The sequence below is a fragment of the Haliotis rufescens genome, unplaced genomic scaffold (genome assembly GCF_023055435.1).
Source record: "Haliotis rufescens isolate VD_foot unplaced genomic scaffold, xgHalRufe1.0.p SCAF_21, whole genome shotgun sequence".
NCBI lineage: Eukaryota > Metazoa > Mollusca > Gastropoda > Lepetellida > Haliotidae > Haliotis > Haliotis rufescens.
The window spans coordinates 13,407,371-13,430,119 of NW_025963902.1; the positions used below are offsets into that span (position 1 = coordinate 13,407,371).

Here is a 22,749-nt window from a genome sequence, read left to right on the forward strand (position 1 = left end):
GCACTGTGTGAACGGTATCCAATGCTGCCGTGATGCTCATTCCACTATATTCCATGAAAAAGCGGAAGATCTGTTGTTGCTCCCTCAATGGCTGAATAAAAAAGATAATTATTATTTAAAAAAATGAAATGTTGACCTAACTGTTCGTACTTGCATCCTCGTTATTTGGGGTACTTGGACCTAGTCTCTCGGAATCCACACAGGGTTTCATAAACACGTAATATCACTTTTCACAAACATACAAAGAGTAAAATGTGAACACTTACATCTGGATTTTGATACTGAAGGTTGGCTGGCAATGTTAGTGCCAACTGTGCCGCGTCTTGATTTCGGTCACAGATAACATTTCTGTACCTTTCTGGGTTGCGAAGGAGCAGTTCCTGGAGCGCGGATGTTTCTATGTATTCCTTAACCGCCAAAGCTTTTGCTACCTGTAACAACATGATTATCTTCAAATGGTTATGTTAACTAGTATATACATTCACACAATTCAACGTTTTCAATAGTAACAGTTAACAATTGGAAGGGCCATATAGAAATATATATAATTTGACGAAAGACTGTATTTCGAAGTCATATTAAAATAAGTTCTATCTTTTGTAATCGTATTAAGTAAAGCGATGGCCACCCGTTGTTTTATCGTACGGCTGCACATAGTCTCAGATTGAAACCTGAAAGGTTATGGTTGTGAGGTATTGTAAGTGAATGCCACTGGAATTGTTGGATGTTAACTGGCACAGGTAGGCGTCGTATCCTCCTTTCAGTCGCGTCCCATTCGTGTTCTACAGATCAAACCAAATTACGATAAAAGACACTCACTCACTCACTCACTCACTCACTCACTCACTCACTCACTCACTCACTCACTCACTCACTCACTCACTCACTCACTCACTCACTCACTCACTCACTCACAAACAAACTCGGACCGCCTCCGTGGTCTAGTGGTAGAGCGTCCGCCCGCAGAGCGGAAGGTCCGGGGTTCGATCCCCGGCCGCGTCATACCAAAAGACGTTAAAAGATGTTACTTGTTGTTACCCTGTCTGGCGCTCGGAATTAAAGGACTAAAACAAGAACCGGTCGGCTCGGAGTCAGTATACTGTGTCTGAGTGGGGTATTCATGTTAAACTGCGGCATGGTATCTCAGTGTGCTAGCACTAGAAATCGGCATCAGTCCGGGCTAGTACAAGCAGCCACACACACACACGTACATGCACGTCGCTATAAAAGTGCAATAATCTTGGGTGCGACGTTAAACCCAATTTCACCTCACCTCACAAACAAACTCACACTCACACACACAAACTCAAATACACATACTCACACTCATACACACACACACACACACACACACACACACACACACACACACACACACACACACACACACACACACACACACACACACACACACACACACACACACACACATACACTCACTCACTCACACACACACAAATTCACACACACACTATCACATACACATGGACACAAGTACGTATGGACACACACACGTGCATGCACGTCACTATAATCGTGGCATAATCCTGAACCCCATTTCACCTCGTCTCTTTCCCATTTGTTTAGTCTTCTATCCACTCCTCTCGAACGTTGGAGCTTATTTCTTTTAAAGTGGGACAGTTAATCGTAATTTAGACGTTAAATGGAAGCCTTTAACATAATCAGGAATAAGTAGTGGAAAACAATTCAATGTTATGTTTTTAATTCCCCTGATCATTCGACAAGGTAAACTGTCCTCTGTTCAGTGTATCGTATATATGCAGGTAAACATGCATATAGTGTATAGTGTTCTGTGGGGTAGCTGTATCACGCATTCCTCTATGCTGTTATGAATGTTTATATCGTGACTGCACAACAACTGATCGCGTCTGCCTTTCAAAATGTAATTGATCGCGACTAAGTAGCTATCTATCATTATACTATCAGGAGGAAAAACATCGTGCACACACTGAACTGGTTATCGTATGATGGAAAATGACAGAACGTACTTTCAGTTGTAAGTGTACAACCGAGGTGCGGCTGTTCGGAACATGTTGGAACATGTAGGTGATAAATCTACCTTGAACACCATCCAAGTCATAGATGTACATTGTACCGCGAAGCCCGGCGACGCGCTACGCTATGTATTGAAGTGTGAGGACGTCTTTCCTGGGAAATATTCGTCTCAATTGTTGGATCATTCTGTTTCTGGATATAAAGCTACGGGTACACTATATGGAACTACCCTTGTGTTTGTTAAGAGTTTAGTGCTGAAACATTGTGAAGTGGTGAACTGAAAACAATATCTTCTGAACTTGTGGCGTGGATATAATTTCTATTTTTCAAACTACAGTAAACTACGGTTATAACGAACTCAAAGGGACCACTAATTTTAGTTCGTTATAACCGTAGTTCGTTATAAGCATATAAACAGCATAACGACAGCAAATAGTCGGGACAAAAAAGTAGGTTCGTTATATCCGTCTGTTCGTTATAAGCGTGTTCGTTATAAACGTAGTTTACTGTATTTCGATAAGGGACAAACTGGGATGTGTATAAATTATGTTTTGTTTATTCGTTTTTGTTAAATGTAAGTCACAGAGTTTATTAACACTATGTTTGTTCAACTATACTACTGTGTAATAAGCCACTACCCTTTTACGAAATAGGCAATGGTGTTTTGTGTAGATGTATGAAACACCATTCAATGTGTATATGAGGTTACATGAGTTGTATATGGGACAGACTATTGAATATTGGAAGTGAGGTGTTGGGGGTAGGATATGTTTTGTGGACCAACATCATATTTCATTCATGTAATGTAACGAGTATCCTTTGTGTCTTCGTCAGAAAAATTGGAGACACTCAGCCTATCCCGGAATTTGTACAAAAATGGCCTTCTTTGGAATGGAAAGTTCTAGTTATCATTCCTTTGGATCTACACATTAAATGTAAGTACATATGTTAAATGCTTGCTTTTGTGTTTGTTCTGTCTTTATTTTCTGTTTCTTCGGTATGACTTCCGGTAGTTATCCGTGTCACCAAGGTGCTATCTTGGACTTCCAATGAATTTACGTGTTGTTATTGTAAATTCTACCAAATTCTCCACTTTTTGTTTCAATTATGTTCTAATTCTATTTATATCTCATCACTGGTTACACCAGACGGCGTTGTCGTATTATCATGACGTCACTTCCGTAACTTCCGTATGATCGGAAAATAGTTTACCGTGCACAATTGCTAATTGTGATATTCCTTATACCTATATAAACTTAATTAAATTAATTTCTAAACCTTTAAGCAACACAAAACATATATTTTGCAGTTAAAATATTATCACGTTTTACTTTGTTCCACGAGACAGTGTGTAGCATTAAATACCCTGATGTGAATCAGCACATGGCTGTAATGGTGTCGCAGGTTTCGATGTTTCAAATTAGAAAATTCGCTTACTTGACGACAGATCAGCGGCTCTGGTATTTCCATATTAAGTAGGATCCCAACGTAATTCCAACACCCAAATCCAACTCTGGCAAGACGTTTCAGAACCGTGTACAGTGTAACTCAGCCTGGCCTGATGCAGTGTTGCATCACCATCCGCACCGCAAGTCTCGATTGTTCGAATGTCACAGGTCACAGGTCACATTGGATATTTTGGAACAAATATGCTTTACAGATTTTTACTTTATCTTTACGTTTCTTGCAGTTTTCAAATCACTAAATGTTATCTTTACATGAAAATGAAAACATTTGTTAAAATGAAAATGATGTCACTCTTTCGTTCGGAAAGCGGGCGCACGTGCATGCATGCGTATGAATATATGCAATTTGATTTTGCCCAGTACATTTTTTCATGTTTTGTTTTATATGTTTGTGGTTGATAGGAAACACATTTGCGAGCTTGTTCTGGACTCAAACACATGTTCCATGACCTTCTTGTCACTTGATATACAAGATCCCAGGACTTAGTAGTATATATATATATATATCACTTATATATATCATAATAATATTAATGAGTATGTTTATTCTTTTATCAATATTTTCTAATCACCTGTTTCAGATGAACACTGTACCCGATTTGGGTTTTTTAATTGGTTATGACGATGAAATAGAGTACCACCTGAGAGAGTTTCATTTTTATTGTATTTACTTGGTATAAGTTCCCCTTCATTTTATGCATGAATATACAAATGCCATAAAAAACACAAATGTACTTATTCAATCAATATGAATAATGAATATTTAACTTGATCTTACTATAGTCCCTTATACGTCAGGCCTATTTTATTACATAACTGTGTATATGTTTTTGAAACAGTTACCAGGAATTCGGGAGGGACAGTATTATTTATCTTTGATTAAAGAACATTTTGTCAGGACTGTCAAGTCCACCACAGGTGTTTCATGTGGAACATTATAATTACAATAAAGTAAACAAAACATCCATTTGCATGTCCTTACGTTTTCATCATCAGACCATAACATACTTTTCGGACACTCGTACACTCTATAATATTGTGTTTCATTCGCCATTTCAGATGACAGGTTGAAACCCGAAGGAGCCGAATCTGAAAATTGCGATCAAAACTGACTCTTGTTTCTTGTCATGTTTTGAAATCACTGCATGCAATTAACAAAGGTCACTGCTGGTTGTCTTTTCATCTCATGTGAAGAAACAAGCAACAGCTCACTCGTGAATGTTTTGTGCATCCATTGTCATGTCACATGTCAACAAACATATTTTTTGTTTGTATATCATTATCATGGCTGGTCTCGTTTCTCTATTGCCCCTGCATATCTATTTGCCTAGATTGTTTTCGAATAGGTAAAGGATGGTTACTGTTCGTATGGTGTGAAGAGAGTCTTAGTATCTTGGAAGTGTAAAGGTAAAGGTGGCCTTCTTGTCTGAATAGCTTAATGGAATTTCTGAAAAGGTTTCGTGTCCATAAAGTTTCTGACGTATCAGACTCAAATCCAAACAAATTAGCCACCAGGAGACTATCCTGACCCCTTTTCACACTACCAGCATAAGGGTATTCTTGTCTTTTTAGGCTTAGTAGTATAAAAGAAGGATTTCTGCATATAGTGTGAAGTTGTCCTATTCCTGCACATCCTCTTGGTAAGGAGAAGGGGCCTCCTATCTGTAAAGTTTCCTTATAGGGTCTTCTGTCTTTTAATATGTTTTTAGGGTGTATGTACAGGCTCCTTCTAGGGTAAAGGGGCCGTCAGTCTTCTCTCTTTACATACACTTTATAGGGGGAAGGGGTCTTCTGTCTGTATGATTGTTTGGTAGAATTAAGAGAATCCCTGTCTGTATAATCAACTAATGATTTATTTCAGTCTGTTCTTCATGTCTTTAGGTGTGTACATATCAAGAAACTACATTATTTATTGAGGCATGTCAGCCATGTTCTGCCTGTTGTATATCTCCACTTCAAGTCCCCTTCTTGCCTATTTGGTAAACAGCCTGATAATCGTCCCTGATACAGGTTTGTAGTGTGACAAGGTATCCTGTTTGTACAGATTTCTGATAGGGTGAGGGGGGGGGGGGGGGGGGGGGGGGGGGTGTCCCTATATGACATAATCACTCACTAGAGTGAGGGGGGCTTCTATCTGTACAGACACCTTGTAGGTTGAAGGGGTCTTCTGGCTGTAGAGACCCCTGGTAGTGTGAAAAGGGTATCCCGTTGGTACAGTTTCTCGTGTACAGTAAAATCACCTAGAAGAATGAAACGATATTCTGTCTGTATAATCTCTCGGTAGGGTGGGATGATTCCTGTCTGTATTATTACCTAATAATTTCTTTCAGTCTCTTTATTATAGGTGTACTTAAATCAAGTAAATAGATCATGTCTTGGGGCATTTCAGCCATGATCTCCCTGTTATATCTCTGCTCTTCAAGTCCCCTGCTTGTCTTTTGGGCAAACTGCCTGATACATGTTATTGTTTCTTTATTGTTTGTTTATGAGGTTCCCTGCTCGTGTGAAGGGAAACAACCTGCTTCTGAGAAGAGAAAACTGCTACTGGAGTGAAGGGAAACCTCCTGCTGCTGTGAAGGGAAACCTCCTGCTGCTGTGAAGGGAAACTCTCCTATGTTTACATTCTCCTGGTATATGCTTGTAGCGTGAAAAGGGTATCCTGTGTGTACGGTCTCCTGGTAGGGTGAAGGCATCTTCTATCTGTATAATCCCCTGGTAGGGTGAATGGATGTTTAGCATGTACAGCCTTCTGTTTGGGTGAAAGGGTCTTCTGTCTGAACAGTCTCCTGTTATGGTGAGGGGTCTCCTGCAGTATAATTTCTTGATAGGGTGATGGTATCTTCCATCTGCATAATCCCCTGGTAGAGCAAATGGATCGTCAGTATATACAGTCGTTTTCTTGGGTGAAGGAGTCTTCTGCCTGAACAGGCCTCTGGTAGGTTGAAGGGGTCTTCTGACTGTAGAGACCCCTGGTAGTGTGAAAAGGGTATCCCATTGGTACAGTTTCTCGTGTACAGTAAAATCACCTAGAAGAATGAAACGATATTCTGTCTGTATAATCTCTCAGTAGGATGGGATGATTCCTGTCTGTATTATTACCTAATAATTTCTTTCAGTCTCTTTATTATAGGTGTACTTAAATCAAGTAAATAGATCATGTCTTGGGGCATTTCAGCCATGTTCTCCCTGTTATATCTCTGCTCTTCAAGTCCCCTGCTTGTCTTTTGAGCAAACTGCCTGATACATGTTATTGTTTCTTTATTGTTTGTTTACGAGGTTCCCTGCTCGTGTGAAGGGAAACAACCTGCTTCTGTGAAGAGAAAACTGCTACTGGAGTAAAGGGAAACCTCCTGCTGCTGTGAAGGGAAACTCTCCTATGTTTACATTCTCCTGGTATATGCTTGTAGCGTGAAAAGGGTATCCTGTGTGTACGGTCTCCTGATAGGGTGAAGGCATCTTCTATCTGTATAATCCCCTGGTAGGGTGAATGGATGTTTAGCATGTACAGCCTTCTGTTTGGGTGAAAGGGTCTTCTGTCTGAACAGTTTCCTGTTATGGTGAGGGGTCTCCTGCAGTATAATTTCTTGATAGGGTGATGGTATCTTCCATCTGCATAATCCCCTGGTAGAGCAAATGGATCGTCAGTATATACAGTCGTTTTTTTTGGGTGAAGGAGTCTTCTGCCTGAACAGGCCTCTGGTAGGGGAGGGGTCTTCTGTCTGTATAGGTTCATGGGGAAAGGTCCTCTTCTTTCTGTATATTCTCCTGGAAGGATGAAGCGGCATTCTGTATATATAATCTCTTGGTCGGGTGAGAAGGTTTCTGTCTATATTGTCACCTAATTGTTTCTTCCAGTCTCTATCTGTCCATGTCTTTGGCATTTCAGCCATGTTCTCCCTGTTATATATCTGCTCTTCAAGTCCCTTGCTAGTCTATTTGGCAAACTGCCTGATAAGTGTTCTTTTCTGTATCATATGTTTACCAGGTCCCCCGCTCAACCTCCTCCTGGTGTGAAGGTTAACCTTCTGCTGCTTTGAAGGGAAACTCGCCTATGTTTACATTCTCCTGGTACATGCTTGTAATGTGAAAAAGGTATCATGTGTGTACTGTCTCCTGGTAGGGTGAAGGAATTCCCTGTTTACATAATCATCAGATTGGATGAAGGATTATTCTTCCTGGACAGTCTCCTGGAAGGGTGAGGGTTCTTCTGCCTGAAAATCACCCATTAGATGAAGGTATCTTGTATCTGTATAATCCCCTGGTAGGATGAATGGATGTTCAGTTTGTACAGACTCCTGTTAGGGTGAAGGGTTCTTCTGCCTGAACAGACTCCTGGTAGGGTGAAGGGGTGTTCTGCCTGAACAGTCTCCTGGTAGGGTGAGGGGTCTTCTGTCTATCTTGTCACCTAGTAGGATGAAGGTTGTCTTCTATCGGTATAATCCCCTGGGTGATTTGATGTTCAGTGTGTACAGTCATCTGTTTGGGTGAAGGGGTCTTCTGCCTAAACAGTCTCCAGGTAAGGTGAAGGGGTCGCCTGTCTGTAATACACTCTTGGGTGTAAAAACGCCTTCTGGTTCTATTATCTCCTGGAATGATGAAGGGTTCTTTTGTCTCTCTCATATCTCTGTAGGGTGAGGAGGTTACTGTCTGTATGATCACCTGATATTTTCATTCGGTCTCTATATAATATGTGTACATAAATCAAGTACATATGTCATTTATTGAGGCCTTTCAGCCATGTTCTCCCTGTTATATATCTGCTCTTCAAGCATAATGCTTGTATATTTGGCAAATTGCCTGATAATTATTTCTTTATCGCTTGTCTATCAGCCCCCTGCTGGGAAATTTGCTACTGGTGTGAAGGGGTACCTCCTTCTGGTGTGAAGGGTATCCTCCCGGCTGGTATGAAGGGAAACCTCCTGCTGGTGTGAAGGGAAACCTCCCAGCTGGTGCGAAGGGTAACCTCCCGGCTGGTGTGAAGGGAAACCTTCTGCTGGTGTGAAGGGAAACCTCCTTCTTGTGTGAAGGGAAACCTCACGGCTGGTGTGAAGGGAAACCTCCTTCTGGTGTGAAGGGTAACCCCTTGCTGATCTCCTGGTAGAGTGAAGGGCGTTTCTGTTTGCATAATCACCTACTAGGGTGAAGGATTCTTCTGACTGAACAGGGTCCTGGTAGGGTAAGGGGCTTTCTGTCTGTATAGACTCTTGGGATGTGAACAGGTCTTCTGTCTGTATAATCTCCTTGAAGTATGAAGGGGTCAGTATAATCGCTGGGTAAGATGATGGGGTAACCTGTGTGTATAATTGATAATAGTTTATTTCAGTCTCTATATCCTCAAGTGTGTATAAATCAAGTGAATATATCATTCATTGAGGCATGTAAGCCATGTTCTCCCTGTTGTATGTCTCCTTTTCAAGCCCCCTGCTTGTCTGTTTGGCAAACTACCTGGTAAATGTATCTTTGTCACTTGTTTGCCAGGTCCCTGCTGGTGTAAAGGGAAACCTCCTGTTTCTGTGAAACCACCTCCTGGTGTGAAGGGAAACTTTCTGCTTGTGTGAAGGGGAAATTGTCGCTGCCAAGGGTAACCTTCTGCTGGTGTGAAGGTGAACCTACTCCTGATGTGAAATTGAACATCCTGCTTGAGCCAATGGTAACCTGACTGCTTGGGATCCTTCGTTAAGGGAATCATTTTGATTGTATTTCTGGATGGTTTCTTGATTATGAAGTAGGATTTCATAGCTGTTTGTTGAAGGCTACTGAGTGAATCTACTGATTGACTGAAAGTGGTTTTCTTAACTCTTTTTTGCATGACTAATATTTTAAATGATAGGAATCCCCTTGTTGTCTGATGGCTTATGGTTTGATAATTCGAATTGCCTGCTTGCTCTGCTTCCTGGTGCAAGTTCATTCTTCTGATGGTATCCATATTCTTATATGTAATGGTGTGAATGATGATCTTGTGTGCAAATGGACAATAGGGGAGCCACCTACAAGCATATTCTCCCGTTTGTTAGATTCTTCTTTTTGGTGGGTTTCTTGCATGTTTGTAATAACAAATATGTGTCGATTAGAACTCTGTTTATATGAGGTGGTGAGAGAATCTCCTGTTTGAAGGCTCAAACTTCCGATGTGTCTTTCATCTGTTTGCAAGGTCTTCTGTTAAAGTGTGGGGAGTCTTGTCTCTTTGTAGCCTCCTATTGTTCAGGCGTACATAGACCTTGTTGCCATATACGACACCATGACAAGCTTTATTTTTCTGTTCACCTCAAGTTGTAGGGATAGTCACATGCACACAAATGCATGATCAAAGGGAAATAACTCTATATTATTTAGAGTTTCACATTAGGGTAGTGTGATTATATATTCTAAGATTTATTCTGTCTCCTGAAAACGACTAATTAATTAATATGAACTATCCAAGTCACCATGCAAACAAAAGTAAGTAATTCACCTTGATTCTAACTGGGAATAATTCAATATAATCTTATTTTTACGTTCTTTCTCAATCATACGTGCAGACATGTATCGTTTGATATTCAGCAACTGAACATTATGCTTATCATAATTCAGCTCCTGGTAGTCTTAAGTAGTGTCTCATGTCTCTATAGACTCCTTGTAATCTGCAAGGAGGGTATCCTGTCTCTTTAGTCCCGTTGTAGTCTGAAGTAGGGTCTTATGTCTCTATAGTGCCCTTGTAGTCTGAAGACGGGTCTTATGTCTCTTGAGCCCCTTGTAGTCTGAAGGAGGGTCTCATGTCTTTATCGTCCCCTGGTAGTCTGAAGGAGGGTCTCATGCCTATAGTCCCCTGGTAGTCTGAAGGGGGGTCTCATATCTCAAACGTCCCCTGGTAGTCTGAAGGAGGGTCTCATGCCTGTAGTCCCCTGGTTGTCGGAGGGAGAGTCTCAAGTCTATATAGTCCCCCGGATAAGTAGTAGGGTAGGGTAGGGTCTCGTCTCTCTATATTCTCCGGGTAGTCTAAAAGTTTTATGTCTCTATGGTGTCCTGGTAATCCAAAAGACGGCCTACTGTCTCTATAGTCCCCGGGTTATTTGAAGGAGGACCTTTTTACTATATAGTCCCCTGGTAGTCTAAATGAGAATCATCTGAAGTTTCAACAATCTCCTGGTAGTCTGACGTAGGGTCTCATGCCCATAGTCTCCTGATAGTCTGACGGAGGGTCTCACGTCTCTGAAGTTTCCTGCTATTGCGAAAGAGGGTCTCATGTTTCTATAGTCCCCTTGAAGTCTGACGGAGGGTATCATGCCTATAGTTCCCTGGTAGCCTGAAGGAGTGCCTCATGTCTTTATAGTCACCTGATATTGTGAAAGAGGGCCTTAAGTATTGTGAGGGAGGGTCCCATGTATATATGGTGTCCCGGTAGTTCTGCTGTCTTTGAAGTCGTCTGGTAATCTAAAGAAGGGTCTCATGTCTCTATAGTGTCCTGGAAATCTAAGAAAAAGTGTATTGGTTGTCTGAAATGTTTAACAGTAAATCAGTAAATGTGTTGACTAGAATACCAATGTCAGATACATTGATATTTTAGTCAACAATTTTACTGGTTTACTGTCATCTTTCTTTTCTAAGATAATTTATTTGAAACAAATATTAAATATGTTAGTGGATGGGAGTGCCCAGTTACCTTGATTGGTTCTAGTGAAACAGTGTTCACTTTAACCACCTATTTTGGATGTCTGTTTTTATCTCCCATCGGGCCAGAATGGCCGAAGGGGGATTATATCGAGGCGCAGTCCGTCCGTCTGTCTGTCTGTCTGTCTGTCTGTCTGTCTGTCTGTCTGTCTGTCCGTCCGTCTGTGAAATCAACTCCTCCTCCAGGTTTTAGAGAATATCCCTGACACTCTACACACAAGATGTCGACAGGTTGATGAAACGCATATCGCAGTCCCGTTTCATTTCGACAAATTTTTAACAGAGTTACTGCCCCTGTTTTACGGAGTTTCATTTGCCTAATTGTGAGAGATGTACTAAGCTTGTGAAATCAACTCCTCCTCTAGCTTTTAGAGAAAATCCCTGACACTCTACACACAAGATGTTGACATGTTGATTATACGCATATCGCAGTCCCGTTTCCTTTCGACAAATTTTGACAGAGTTACTGCCCCTGTTTTACGGAGCTTCATTTGCCTAATTGTGAGAGAAGGTACTAAGCTTTTGAAATCAACTCGTTAAAAACATTCATGCGGGGGATGTTGTGCTCTCAGAGCACTCTTGTTCTTTATGTTGTGATTTAACAGTATTTAATCTGATATACACATAACATATGACACTTTTTGAGAAAATGGGTTTTCGATGCTTCAACAAATTTCAAATTACCTATAGCAACTTGAATATCATTTTGACCAATAAGCAGGTTTTGAAGCCTAGTGTATTTGATGTATATTGAACAGATTTTGTTTAAATATAGACATGTGTGAGCTTTCCGTTTGGACAGAATGTTCACTGTTCATGTATCTTTTCTTCTTTCAGGGAAAAGCCGTTTTCATTGTCTGAGCCTCTTGAGTTATCTTGGTGCTGCTGGATGATAGTGCTTGTTCACCACGCACGACTAGGAGAAGAGTACTGAAATGATGTACATGCCAATGTTTCTGAGAACATTTCTTCAAGTCTTGTAAGCTAGTGCTAATGAACGATCTCTTGTTTGTCTGTCTATTTGGTCAATTTGTGTAATTGAGCATTCTTGCCTAATTATGTTGCCATATCTAAAATATCTTTTTAACAAGCATTTGTGAGTTGCCCTCTGGCCTGATAAGGTTAAAGAACAGAGTGTCCATTATCCTTTCTTGACGCAGGGACAACCTGTTTTCATTTTCTCTGAGCCAAGTCCTCTTGGTGCTGTTTGATGTTAATGCCTTACACAACGTTCGGTGAGGGGAAGGGTACTGACTTGTAGGTTATGGCTGTGTTCCGAAGAGCGAGTCTACAGGTCTCGTAAGTTTGTGTTAATTTTGGAACAGCAAAGCCTAAATGCTAACCGGACTCTCGAGCATTAGTTTTAATTGATCTCAAATAATTCAACACGCACTAAGATCTAAAATTACGGTTTGGTACCTGATGTGTCTCTGACGAAAGTAATATGTTGTTGTCATTTTTAGGTGTGTATAAGTCATAAGACCACACAGGGGCGGTCGGGTAGCCTAGTGGTTAAAGCGTTCGCTCGTCACGCCAAAGACCCGGGTTCGATTCCCGACATGGGTACAATGTGCGAAGCCAAATTTCTGGTGTCCCCCGAGGTGATATTGCTGGTATATTGCTAAAAGCGGCGTAAAACCATACTCACTGACTCATAAGACCACCATCAACATACTTCAACGTACCTCTCAAACTGCTGACAAGTTCAAAACGGTCAAAGGGAAGTAACTCCATGATACTTCAGTTGTGCTTGTTTAAGATCCATGTCATGGGGTAGTTCTGTTGTTATGTCATCTCGGAACTATCACTTTTAGTCACACTGACACAAGTTCAACAAATTATATTTAAACACACAGATTTAGGTTTACAATCAGAAAGCAATACAACGAGTCAAGTAAGTGGCAGACCCAATAAATAACAGGCCTAGAATTAATGTTAGTGCACTCACGAATGTCCAAAATATTTCTTCTGTTGAATGTCTTAAAGAGGCATGTATCCTTTCTAGAATCCAGAATAGTATTGGTAGCAGGGAAGAGTTCTGTTTTTCCGAAAAGGTATTGAAACAGCGCTTGCGAGTAAATTATAAACCAGGCAGTCCAAGAAAGGCACCGAATCGTCCTTTTGTCAACAGTTATAGAAACAAGGAAGACGAGAAAGGCCCCGTTTCTTTTATTTTTTTAGCCCCTTGAGTTTTCTTCTTTGACGTTATGAAAACATTCTACTTAGTGTCATTATGATCGCAATTCAAGATTTATACATTCATTTTATAGTCATATTTCGTAGTATTTGAAGACACGAGTTCACGAAATGCATACTGGTTGCAGTATGCAATGAACGTGCTCAGAATGCATGAAGAGATGAAAGTTGACATTTTCCCTGTTTAGGCCCTCTATAACTGCGAAACCAAACCGTGAGAGTAATCTACAAGTGTAACTCTGCTATGCGATTAGGAGTCCCTGCCTGACATAAATCTGCTAAGACCTGAAAGGATCTGAAATGACGTGCAAGAACGTGACAGCACCATGTTATATTGCACCATTTACAGCATCAGCATAATATAAACATCAAGATAAAACAACGGGTTATTTTCAGTGATCCGTTCATATCATTTCAATCACTATATTGCCTTTTGCACCAAATGGAATGTGTTTCGGTAGGTGGTTGGTTGGTTGTTTGTTGTTTAACGCCGCACTCAGCAATATTCCAGCTGTATGACGGCGGTCTGTAAATAATCGCGTCTGGACCAGACAATCCAGTGATTTACATCAAGAGCATCGATCCACGCAATTGGGATAAGAAGTCATGTTTCGGTAGATGATCAAGTTTTATGAACATATCGAACATAATATGAATCATGTCTCAATAAAATGATTATGCATGTTTACATTTCTTGTTTTTATATCAAAGGCTTTATGCATTTTGAGATGGCATTTATCACCATACAAAGTTTACAGTGATATGAGATATTGTTGTAATTGAGATATAATGCGTATATATGTGCCAACGAAAACGACATATATTTATATTCTCTAGACGATGGCATGTACTGCAGCCTGATAATGACTTGAATAAGGATACAATATATGGATGAACAACTTATTTATTACAATCAGGAGCGACGTTTCGTTGAAGGTTCTAACACCGTTATCAAGCAAAATGTGTTAGAACCTTAACCCAAACGTCGCGCCTAGTTCTATTAAAGAAGTTGTTTATCCATGCATCTAGGCCTGAATAAGAACTCCAACTTCTAAATGTCTCTCAAGAAAAGAAACTAAAAGTGACTTGCTTCAATTTACGTATGGTCTGTTTGGATATCCAATTGGTGGTTATGAGTAATAATTTAGGTTGAACTGTCAACGGTTTTGTCACTCATACACAGTGTATAATAGAGAATTTCGACTAAGATGTGTGAAATGAGGTTTAACGTCGTGTTCAAGATTATTGCACTAATGCCACGAGGTTCATGCACGTTTGTGTTTGTGTGTGTTGCTGTTAGTTTGTATTTTTCCGGACTAATGCTGGTATTATAGTGATAGCCCTCTGAGATACCATGCCGTAGTTGAATATCTATTATCCGCTCAGACAAAGTATACTGCCAGGCAGGGAAACTGCAAATACCACATTTTAAACAACAAATACCACATATTTTGTCATGACGCGTATTGGAGTTGAACCAGGTCTCTCTCCGCTCCCGGCACACTCCCTATCCACTGGAGCATATGGAGGCGGTCATTCCGGGTAATAATGTAGATCCCAAGCAACCTCATGTGTTTGATGTTTCCAACGGACTCAAGATTAAAACTAGTGTATCTACTGCACAGAACGTCGTTTTCAAGAAATAAGAAGAAGATTGGGACAAGACAATAATCTGTCCTTGTAGCACAAATGGCAGGGGGAAAATAAACTCCCGAGTTTCCTGCACCTTTAAGACAGACTTTGGAGCTAAAGGCCACATTACAGACAGTACGCCACGCAGTAACAGTGAAGCGCTTTCCGTGTTTAGGAGCAGGAGCAGGGTATTCACTCTATATGTACTGCAATACGCCTCCTGAATCTAGTGTAAGATTTATTTGCACAACTGATGTTGAGGATAAGATGTTCTGTATTTGACATATGTTCAGTTTAAAATAACAATTTCTCAAGTTTTACAGATGGTGAAGAACTAGCTCTTTTATTGTCAATCGCAAATACAAGGGATGGTCGAAAAGTCGGAAAGCCTAACAAACAAAACCAACAATTGTGAAAGTGTTTATAATTTTATTTTTCAACATAACCTCCCTGCTTTTTAATACACTTCTCATATCGATAGTGAAGCTTTTCAATTCTAGTCAGGAGAAAGTTTTCTGAAGCCACCTTGGAAAACCCATTCACGGCAGCTTTGAGATCATCGTTGTCATCATAGCGCTTTCAACGGAGTTGTTCATCCCGGAATAGTGAGTGAGTGAGTTGTGTTCAACGCCTCTTTTAACATATGGTGGAGGGAGTGTCATGGTTTGGGGAGGGATCTGTGGGCAGGTGAGGACACCGCTGGTCATCGTTGACGGGAACGTGACAGCTCAGCGTTAAATGGATCACATTTTTCGTCCAGTTGCCCTACCATTTCTCTAACAGCAGCCTCGTGGTGTCATTTATCAGCATGTCCACGCTAGAGCCCATACAGCCAGAATTGTCACGAACTTCCTCGAAGTCAACAACGTCAACGCCCTGCCGTGGCCTGCACGCTCACCCGACATATCCCCCATAGTACACCTCTGGGACTTGATGGATCGTCGTGTTCGACAACGACCACACTCTCCAGCCAACCGGCAAGAACTGATCTTGGCCCTCCAAGAAGAATGGCGTCAAATCCCACGTGACCTCATCAGACGACTGACTTTTTTTGTGCGTCGAAGAGTTTTTGCGTGTATTGCGGCATTTGGTGGTCACACACGCTACTAATGACTTGTTATTGAACGCGAGCGATTGTTTATGTACTCTGCCTATTGTCCATGTTTCTGAAAGCTCGAGTTTTGTACCACACCTAACTTTGGGGGGCTCTGACGTCATTCTCGGTCGCGGTATGATTGTCATTTTCAGTGTTGATTATGTTGATATATTGATTTTCTCAATACACTTTACTTCATGCATGTATGTGTTGTTGTTTTTTAGCAAGAGTGATTTCAAACTCTGGTAAAGCTTCTTTTGGACGTCAGTTTATTTTCAGAGACTAAGCGTTAGTCTAGCCGTGAGGTACAACTATCCAAAAGATCCCATGCATGTCTATATATCTTCAGACAGACTCTCCATGTTCCTATCGATATGTGTCAAAATACAAATGAATTAAATATTACAGCACTGGTGACTAGGTTATATGCGCATGTCAGCGTCGTTCCTACAATATCCTTTTGCGCAAAATACATATATACTGATGAATTAACGTAGTAATACTACGCAAATATATGTCCAGATGAATGCACATCAGTATCATCTTGTGATCTTTATTCGTGCTTTAAGCTCTTTTTCTACAGGAGATTATGGGGTGTTACAACACACCAGAAAGCCAGTTCCAAATTCAAGTCATAATTTCATGGTCTCTCTTATATGTTGGAAACCAATATCGCAATATGGCTGAATATTGTTAAACGTGGTATTAGCCCGATTACTCATATAATTATTCCATTTTCTTCATGCACGTTCTACAATCATCTACGAACACTATCTATAAGGAGGTGTATCTATATTCATCCTAATGTCCATACATATATCTCCAGATATATATGTATTAAACAAGTCGCCCTGCACTCTTCCTTAAAAGGTAAATGCATTTCCTCTGTATGTATTTATATATGTAAATATCGTTTCAATGTCAACGCTGATGTAGTGAACGTACCGCAGACCTGATGCTAGAATAACATCTAATCTCTGAAAGGAACATATTTGACAGAAAAAAAACAGTTATTAAACAATAGTTATAAAATATAATAAAAAGGAGCCGAGAGACCTTCTTCATTTTGCCAAATATTGGGCTGTATTGGACATATTTGTTTCGGGGTCTGTATGACAGACAAACCTGATGCATAGGGACGACCTCGAGCAGGATGTGCCGCTCGTAGGAAACGCCCTGAGGTGAGCTGGAGCTCCGCTCACCTCTTGTACGCCTGAGCTGGAAGGTCCGCTCATCGCTGTGTTTGTGTTGTCAGAGCAGGTATTCCGCTCATTGTGCAATTGTTGTTTATTGTTTACATGTTGTGCATAAAGCGTTCCGGGACAGTGATGTCGATGTTGTCCTTTATTCCCCCAAGAGCTAATTCCCCGTCAACACAAGCCTGTTGACATTATGAACAGGAGGTTTTTGAATTTGGTCTTTCTTTTGGTGTTTGGTCATATTCTCACAATTTTCTCGTCGGTTATCTGTACCTTTCTCCCGATACCGATTGCCATTTCGCTCTCACTTTCGGATGCGATTGTTCGGTCACTGCCTTTATCTACCTTCCCCAGCTACATCTCTTAGAAACAACACACTAGACAAATACCTCTCAAATATAAGGGCAAATTTACGACGTTTTCAAGTTGCGAGTGCATGTTCGAATCTCCATAAATGACGTCATGATAGAACAATATTTTATCGTGAAATAAATATCGCTTCATTCATTGTTCTTTGCGATTTATCGCGTTGCTATCTTATATCATCAAATATCAATTTCTCATTACTTTATCATGACGTATCCGTGTCATAGCTAATCATGTAGCAATGGCATACACAAATATCGTTGACTTTGATGTAGAATAGTGTCATGAAATATGATTATCCTTTGGTGTGCAATATTTCTGGTTGATGAATCTAACATATTCATACTTTTAAGAATAGCGACTATACATTATTATATCGCTTATCAGGTCTCTGTAACATTTGCAAAATAATACAAATTTAAAAATACAACTGAACCTAAATGTATGTATGTTGTAATATCCTTAAGTTGCTGCGTTTGGCATTAATCAACAAACAAACAAAACATAATATCTTTAAGAATTATGTTAACAATTCCTGTGCTAAAAATATCTTCCACAATCTCCATACCTCTTTCTCTATGTTTAATATGAAAACATAATAACTTTTTTTAATAATCTGAAGGAATAATAATGATAATAGCATAATAATATCATTATTTATGTTACTTATCCTCAACTGAAGTAGTCCTCCACACTATACATTCAGTGATGAAGCCCATGAACATATTAACTATGTAACATACATTAATGGAAATGAGATGAACAGTTGAAGTTAGCAAATGATATTATTCGGTCGAACGTCTATCAGCCAATACTACATTATTGAATTGTGAGTCTACGGTGATTTTTGAAAGGCTACTCTCATAAATGTCATGACGCATTTTAAGCCAGGGTTCTATACTCGCATTAATGTGCTGACTTATTATTGCGTTAATTTCATGATTTAATTATAACTATCGACTTGCTAAATATTTTTTATATTCATGCTAGCTCTAACGATCTATTAGTTTGATTTATTGTTATGGTATCCACAAAATAAGTAGGATTTTAATCGTTTTTATTGAAATAAAACTGAATTATATTTGCTGTTTACATATCAAAGTTTGCCAAATTGTTACAAAATGTTTGACCACAGCAAGGCACCACAACATATTGTGCTAGGCACGGTACAACTGGAATGAGGGAGGGCCGTATTCCTCTTTGTGGGTGACCTGCTTGGCAATATTGGACGGGTAAATTGCAGGTGGTGAGGGCACAGTTGATGGTACAGACAGATAAGAGAGATCATTGAAGAATTGTACAGCATAAAAATGGCTAAAAATGGGGAGAGTTGGGTATAGATGATTGTTTTAGAAACAAGTAAGGTCATCTTCAGCGGGACGGTATTCGCAGATGGATTAGCATATGAACTTTGATTCTCAAAATGAGGATCCACGATGTTCGACCTGGTAGAAGTGTGTAATCAAACCTCACAGCATTTGTTTTTGACTGACTGTGGCCTTATGGATAGTCACGGAGCCGTGAGTGCACAGGGTGTCATTACATAAAAGATAGAGTAATAATAGGATTACCAGAAAAACGGGAAGTAACACCCAAGCCAAAAAGCTTCGCTCAGGAACACCAGAGTAAGTCAGTACAAGATTGAAAACTGCCTCATAATTATGTACGACAGGCTTGTCGGGTATTGCTACATGTATATGTGAACACAAAGTTATTAAAATGAAGAGCAAAACTTGTGCAGCGTCAAACGCGGGCCTGTAATCTAACACGCGAGAACTGACAAATGAAATCTGAGAAGTAGAAATACCGGTAGACGCTGTTGCTTGATTGACAATGTCAATCAAGAAAGGGAGGAGCTTGATGATATCGTTCTCTCCCAGTAAATGCCGATGTCAAATAACGACGTTATTTGGACGGAAAAACGATGGTTTGAAAACGTCCAAATAACCATATACGAAAAAAAACGACGTTTTCGTGTTTGCAGTGACAATTGCACAATTGTCTGACTTGAGTTTTCTGACAAGTGTCTGGTGTATCAACACGACATGGTTTTGGTGTACCCCACCTGCCTCGCCGGATTGCTAAAGTCATGTATTCGTTCCAGTTGTGTTAACCCAGACACTGCTACATATCTGTTCTTTCACTAAGCATTGCACACTATCTTCGGCACCGATGTTCCTTCATTCGTGTCCTAGCATTTCCACCAACATCGCATCCGCTGGCTGCTGACAGATAAGCCAAGAACTTGTTCAGCGCTGTCTGTATCGTATCCAATGCTGCCGTGATGCTCATTCCTGAGTATAGACTATATTCAATGAACATGCGGAAGATCTGTTGTTGCTCCCTCAATGGCTGAATAAAAAAGATAATTATTATTTAAAAAAATGATATGTTGACCTAACTGTTCGTACTTGCATCCTCGTTATTTGGTGTACTGGGACCTAGTCTCTCTCGGAATCCACACAGGGTTTCATAAGCACGTAATATCACTTTTCACAAACATACAAAGAGTAAAATGTGAACACTTACACCTTGAGTTTGATACTGAAGGTTGGCTGGCAATGTTAGTGCCAACTGTGCCGCGTCTTGATTTCGGTCACAGATAACATTTCTGTACCGTTCGGGGTTGCGAAAGAGCAGTTCCTGGAGGGCGGAGGTTTCTATGTATTCTTTAAGCTCCAGGGCTTTTGCCAACTGTAACAAAATTATTATCTTCAAATGGTTATGTAAACTAATATATAAATTCACACAATTCAACGTTTTCAATAGTAACAGTTAACAATTGGAAGGGCCACATAGAAAAATATATAATTTGACTTAAGACTGTATTTCGAAGTCATATTTACGTTTGAAAACTAAAATTAGTTCTATGTTTTTTAATCGTATTCAGTAACGCGATGGCCCCCGTTGTTTTATCGTACGGCTGCACATCGTCTCGGATTGAACCTAAAAGGTATGGTGGTAAGGTATTGCAAGTGAATGCCACTGGAATTGTTGGACGTTAACTAGCACAGGTAGACTTCGTATCCTGCTTTCAGTCGCGTCCCACACGTGTTCTACAGGTCAAACTAATTACGATGAAAGATAGTTGTTACCCTGCCTGGCTCACTCACTCACTCACTCGATCACTCACTCACTCACTCACTCGCATACACACACACACAAACTCACACACACTCACACATACACACGTGCACGTACGTACGGACACACACACGTGAATGCACGTAACTATAATAATGGCATAACCTTGAACCCCATTTCACCTCATCTCTTTCCTATTTGTTTAGTCTCCTATCCGCCATACCCCTCGAACGTTGGAAGGGGCACGGGTGGCCCAGTCGTCTCAGGCGCCGCAATTCGCTGTGCAGAGTTGCGTCCCCTGGACACGCCAGAAACCTATGATTGTGGGTTCGAATCCCGGTTCACCCCGATTATGTTTCTAGGTTTGTCAGCACCATACTCGTGCTCGTGGGTTTCACCAAAGTGGTAAACGTCTGAGACCTGCATCACTTCGGGCTTTCCTCCCACATCAAGCTGACACGACGTGATATAACTGTAATAATGTTAAAAGCGGCGTTAAACCCAACTCACTCACTCGCTCACTCGAACGTTGGAGCTTATTTCTTTTAAAGTGGAACAGTTAATAATAATTTAGCCGTTAAATGGAGGCCTTTAACATAATCAGGAATAAGTAGTGGAATACAATTCAATGTTATGTATTTAATCCCCTGATCATTCAACGAGGTGGCGTGGATATAATTTTTATATTAACACTATTTCGATAAGGGACAAACTGGGATGTGTATAAATTATGTTTTGTTTATTATTTTTGTTAAATGTAATTCACAGAGTTCATTAAAACTATGTTTGTTCAACCACACCACTGCGTAATAATCCTCTACACTTTTCCGAAATAGGCTATGTCTTTAAACGTGTTGCGACTTGCTTGGTGTTTTGTATAGATGTATGAAACACCATATGTATTTATATATATATTAAGTTACATTAAATATTTACTTTGTATATTGGACAGACTATTGAATATTGGAAGTGAGGTGTGGGGTGGGTGGGATATGTTTTGTGGACCAACATCACATTTCATTCATGGCATGTAACGAGTATCCTTTGTGTCTTCGTTAGAAAAATTGGAGACACTCAGTCTATCCCGGAATTTGTACAAAAATGTCCTTCTTTTGATTGGAAAGTTCTAGTTATCATTCCTTTGGATCTACACATTAAATGTAAGTACATATGTGAAATGTTTGCTTTTGTGTTTGTTCTGTCTTTGTTTTCTGTTTCTTCGGTATGACTTCCGGTAGTTATCCGTGTCACCAAGGTGCTATCTGGGACTTCCAATGAATGTACGTGTTGTTATTGTAAATTCTACCAAATTCTCCACTTTTTGTTTCAATTATGTTCTAATTCTATTTATATCTCATCACTGGTTACACTTTCCATCACCAGACGGCGTTGTCGTATTATCATAACATCCCTTACGTAACTTCCGTATGATTCGGAAATAGTTTATCGTGCACAATTGCTAATTGTGATATTCCTTATACCTATATTAACTTAATTTAATTAATTTCTTAACCTTTAAGCAACACAAAACATACATTTTGCAATTAAAATATAATCACGTTTTACTTTGTTCCACGAGACAGTGTGTAGCATTAAATACCCTGATGTGAATCAGCACATGGCTGTAATGGTGTCGCACGTTTCAATGTTTCAAATTTGAAAAATTCGCTTACTTCACGACAGATCAGCGGCTCTGGCATTTCCATATTAAGCAGGATCCCAACGTAATTCCAACACCCAAATCCAACTCTGGCAAGACGTTTCAGAAACGTGTACAGTATAACTGAGCCTGGCCTGCTGCAGTGTTGCCGCACCATCCGCACCGCAAGTCTCCACATGCACGACCTCGCGTGCACGAATGTGTCTCATTGGACAATTTATAACAAATATAATAACATATTTTGACTTCATTTTTTATGTTTCTGTCAGTTTTCAAATCACTTAATGTAATCTTTATATGAAAATAAAAACATTTTTTTAACGAAAAAGATGGCACTCTTTCGTTCGGAAAGCGGGCACACGTGCATGCATGCGTATGAATATATGC

The 22,749-nt window shown here is 40.1% G+C and overlaps 1 protein-coding gene and 1 long non-coding RNA gene across 3 annotated transcripts in view; one reads left to right on the top strand and one right to left on the bottom strand.

Moving 5' to 3' along the window:
- Positions 1-22,408, bottom strand: part of LOC124153003 — a 43,854-nt gene extending 21,446 nt beyond the window's left edge. Inside the window, exon 1 of the mRNA XM_048401349.1 lies at positions 22,376-22,408. Within this exon, the coding sequence (XP_048257306.1) occupies positions 22,376-22,408 (33 nt within the window). The remainder of the gene's footprint in view (positions 1-22,375) is intronic.
- On the top strand, positions 8,524-14,009 carry LOC125382927. 2 transcript variants are annotated; one of them, XR_007222614.1, is made up of 3 exons: positions 8,524-8,658; positions 8,961-9,132; positions 11,967-14,009. It is a non-coding gene; the product is annotated as an uncharacterized LOC125382927 (long non-coding RNA). The 2 variants fall into 2 exon arrangements; XR_007222613.1 differs by lacking the exon at positions 8,524-8,658 and having other exon boundaries at positions 8,669-9,132.
- Positions 22,409-22,749: the final 341 nt, after the last annotated feature.